Source organism: Rhagoletis pomonella, unplaced genomic scaffold (genome assembly GCF_013731165.1).
Source record: "Rhagoletis pomonella isolate Grant_MI unplaced genomic scaffold, Rhpom_1.0 Rhpom_scaffold_00012, whole genome shotgun sequence".
Taxonomy (NCBI): domain Eukaryota; kingdom Metazoa; phylum Arthropoda; class Insecta; order Diptera; family Tephritidae; genus Rhagoletis; species Rhagoletis pomonella.
Window position 1 is genome coordinate 18,233,169 of NW_023458566.1, and position 3,335 is coordinate 18,236,503.

Sequence of the window (3,335 nt, forward strand, 5' to 3'; positions counted from 1 at the left end):
TCGTGCTGCTTGAGTAGGCGCAGTAAACTTTTGCCATCCTTAATTTTATATACCGGTTTGAAGCTAAAGCGATGCCCATCCGGTGTTGCCTCAATTTTTGGATTATTTGTGAGGGCTTCGGAGGCTAGCCACTGAAAATACATAAGAGTCTATATTTTTTCCAGTTCTGTGTGTAGTTAGAGACTACATTTTTAACAGATTGACCAATGTCCAGTTGATTAGTTTCATCCAAAATTTCCTCAATGGTCAAAGGATGGTCATCGCCATCTTGATGTCGAGTACGCATATGTTTTACAATCTTGGCTAGCACACCAAACCGATATTGCGAACTTCCAGACATAGTCTTATACCTTGTGTGATAATGAAATTAAACAGATGATAAACGTGCCGTGATACAACCTACGTGCTGGCATCCAATTTAGGAGCGCTCGGAGGACGCATTTTCTTTTTGGCATCATCTTTAGCGGGCGGTGGTGGTGCCTCAGTCTTTGGCTTTTTCTCCACGCTGGATGGGGAAAGAAAAAGTATTCACATACACATGTACACATATTGGCAATATCTAATAAATGGATAAACTCACGTGGGAGTGGCCATAGCCCTTTTCTTGAACGCTTCGCGTTCCCTAAGTAGAGCCGGATCCATGGTATTGTAATAAACCTCTAATACTTAACGGAAACTCAATTTATTTCTGTTTACACACAAATAATTATGACACAGCTGTTAACTTGGAGATGCTCCTTCTTTTAGGAATGTCGGAAAAGCATCGATGCATCGAAAATATCGATGTTATGCTTCGATGTATCGAAAATTTTACACGGTGTGTGTATAAATAGTCGATGTATCGGTGCATCGATGTTTTTTGTAAACCGACTTCTCCGGCACATTGAACCGTCATTCCAGTTTTTAAATTGTTCAAAACAGAGAAGTTACTTTGACCAAAAAAAAATTAAATGATTGCAAGAAGTTCCTTTAAAATCATAATTAGCTCAGTTGCAGTAATGTATTTAGAATTTTATAATTTTTTTTTTTTAAATTTTTGAAAATTTTTTTTTTTTGTGAAACATTATCTTAAAAATCATATGCAAATCGATGCATCGATGTGTGGCCGGTTACTGGCGAATTCAGATTTTCGCCGCGATACTTCTTAATGTCAAAATGATGTGTTTGTTGTAATATGAGTTCGCCTTGTTTACAAAGAACACATCATTTTGACATTAGGAACATTAACGTAAACATTCGGACAAGGATTTGACGTATAATAATATTGACGTATTGTGCAAGAAAGAAGAGAAATTCACAACGAAAGAGCTATTATAACACAAGATACGCTGATGTGTATGTAAGTTTGCCTCTTCTTTATTACATTTTAGTTGTTAGCTTAAATCGCTCGCGCGAAATGCGTATTATAATACATCGTTCACGTCCGATATTTTGCTCAATATGAATTGTCATCACTATTGTCGTCCTGACATCGTCGCGGAGATAATTACAAGCATTTTTAACTACTTATACGTATTTATTTATTGTCTTGACAGCATTGTCTAATGTAAACGCGCCGTTATGTGCGAAACTTGTTCTTCTTCTTCATATGCGGAAGTCTTCGTTCACTATAGTGTGGCGAATACTCATGATTCAATAATTAAAGGCCGGTCCGGTCCACATAGAACCATTGGCAGGTAAAATCACAGTCTCAATTCGTCGGCCATGATTTTTTTCTGACGTTTGCAAACATTTTAAAATCATATAAAATTGAAAATAAAAAAAATGAAATTGTTCACAATTGTTGTTGTTTGAGATTATAAATGAGAATGTGTGTGTGAGCTTGAGTTCGAATTTTAAAATTATATTGTGGCAAACGTCAGACTGCCCCTCAATGATTTTATCTTGTAATGTTTTTATCATGGCTAAAAGTATGCTTGCGTTCATTGTAGACGCTTGGCAGCGAATGCTTGGGCCACGAAATTAACATACTAATGACAGATAAACTAATATTTCATATCAATAATTGCATTAAAAACGATTTTTCTTGTCCGCACTTGATTAAAAAGGAAAATATTTCACATAATTTTATTTTTTTTGTCGAATTTTGGTTATGTGGAGGGCTGCATTTGAATTCATGTATTCATAGTCAGCTGTTGAAGCGACGCCAACGCCAACGCAAAGCCAAAGTTCTATGTGGACAGCCGCGGTTTGACACTCCCTTACAAAAGGTTGCATTTACAAAGTAGGCACTTAGTAGGGAAATTCCTTTTGTAAATTTTAATGTATTTGCAGGAAATTTGAAATTATTTTATTGAATCATGGCAAATACTGCGGCAACGCGAATCGAACAACGAGAAAATGGCAGAATGTTCGATGAATGACGTAGAATATTCAACAGCGAGAAACGTCAAGTGGATGAATACTGCGAACAGCGAGATAATGAGAGAATGTGCCATAAGGTTTGTTCGTCGAAAATCCAGCAAGAATCTAAATATCAGAGAGTAAGAAAAAATTATCTCAAATTCTCTCTCAAGTTGAGAAACTTGCAAATTTCTGCACGAACGCAAATTTGCAGGAATTCGCAAGTTTTCCTGCCTGCTGGCGTCCACGGTTGCATTTTAAACATTCAATAAATTTGCATACAAATTTGCAACATTCTAATCAGACTTTTTATAAAAATGTTTAAAATGAAGTTTTACAGCCCATTAAATTTTAGTTGATTTTTGGTATTGTTTTTACTGAGAGTTTCTTCCAAACAAACTATGTTTGATAATTCCTTTTATATGGAAAACACTTTCAGCAAAAAAAATAAATGCTAAAAATCAACGAAATTTGCTGGCAACTTCAGACTTGCACTTTATTAATTGGCTCAAAAGCTATATTTTAAAAATTTTTCTAAAAGATCTGATTAGAAATTGTGATCTGATTAAAGAGCCTCCGAGCCAATAAAAAAATATAAGTACAAGATAACATTAAAATATTTATCAGTCATATTTTTCGTTGCTGTGAACTTGTTTCAAAACTTCTGTCTTTTCCTTTATATAATTGTAAAACTCTGTGCACGTCATTTTGAACGTATTTAGGTACATATCGATGGCTGAGTGGAAGATCGATCTATCTTGGCAGCCAGTTCGAAAACGCCCTATCTCAGAAAACTTTTCAAGATCGCCCTACTTCAAAGTTTGATTGAAAAACGACCTAATTTAGAATATTATTGAAAAACACCCTACCTCAGAATTTGGTTGAATAACGCCCTATCTCAGAATTCGGTTCAAAAACGCCCTATCTCAAAGGAAAATACATTGAAAATAAGCTGAGATAGAGCGTTTTTGAATCGGCATCTAAGATAGGGC

General features: G+C 35.4%; 1 protein-coding gene across 1 annotated transcript in view; it reads right to left on the bottom strand.

Moving 5' to 3' along the window:
• The window catches only part of LOC118748017 (general transcription factor IIE subunit 2), a gene marked incomplete in the record, with an annotated part of 1,565 nt that extends 807 nt beyond the window's left edge, over window positions 1-758 (bottom strand). Inside the window, 4 exon segments of the mRNA XM_036482284.1 lie at window positions 1-131; window positions 188-350; window positions 404-505; window positions 581-758. Coding sequence (XP_036338177.1) covers window positions 1-131; window positions 188-350; window positions 404-505; window positions 581-642 — 458 coding nt within the window.
• Between the last annotated feature and the right edge of the window lie 2,577 nt (window positions 759-3,335).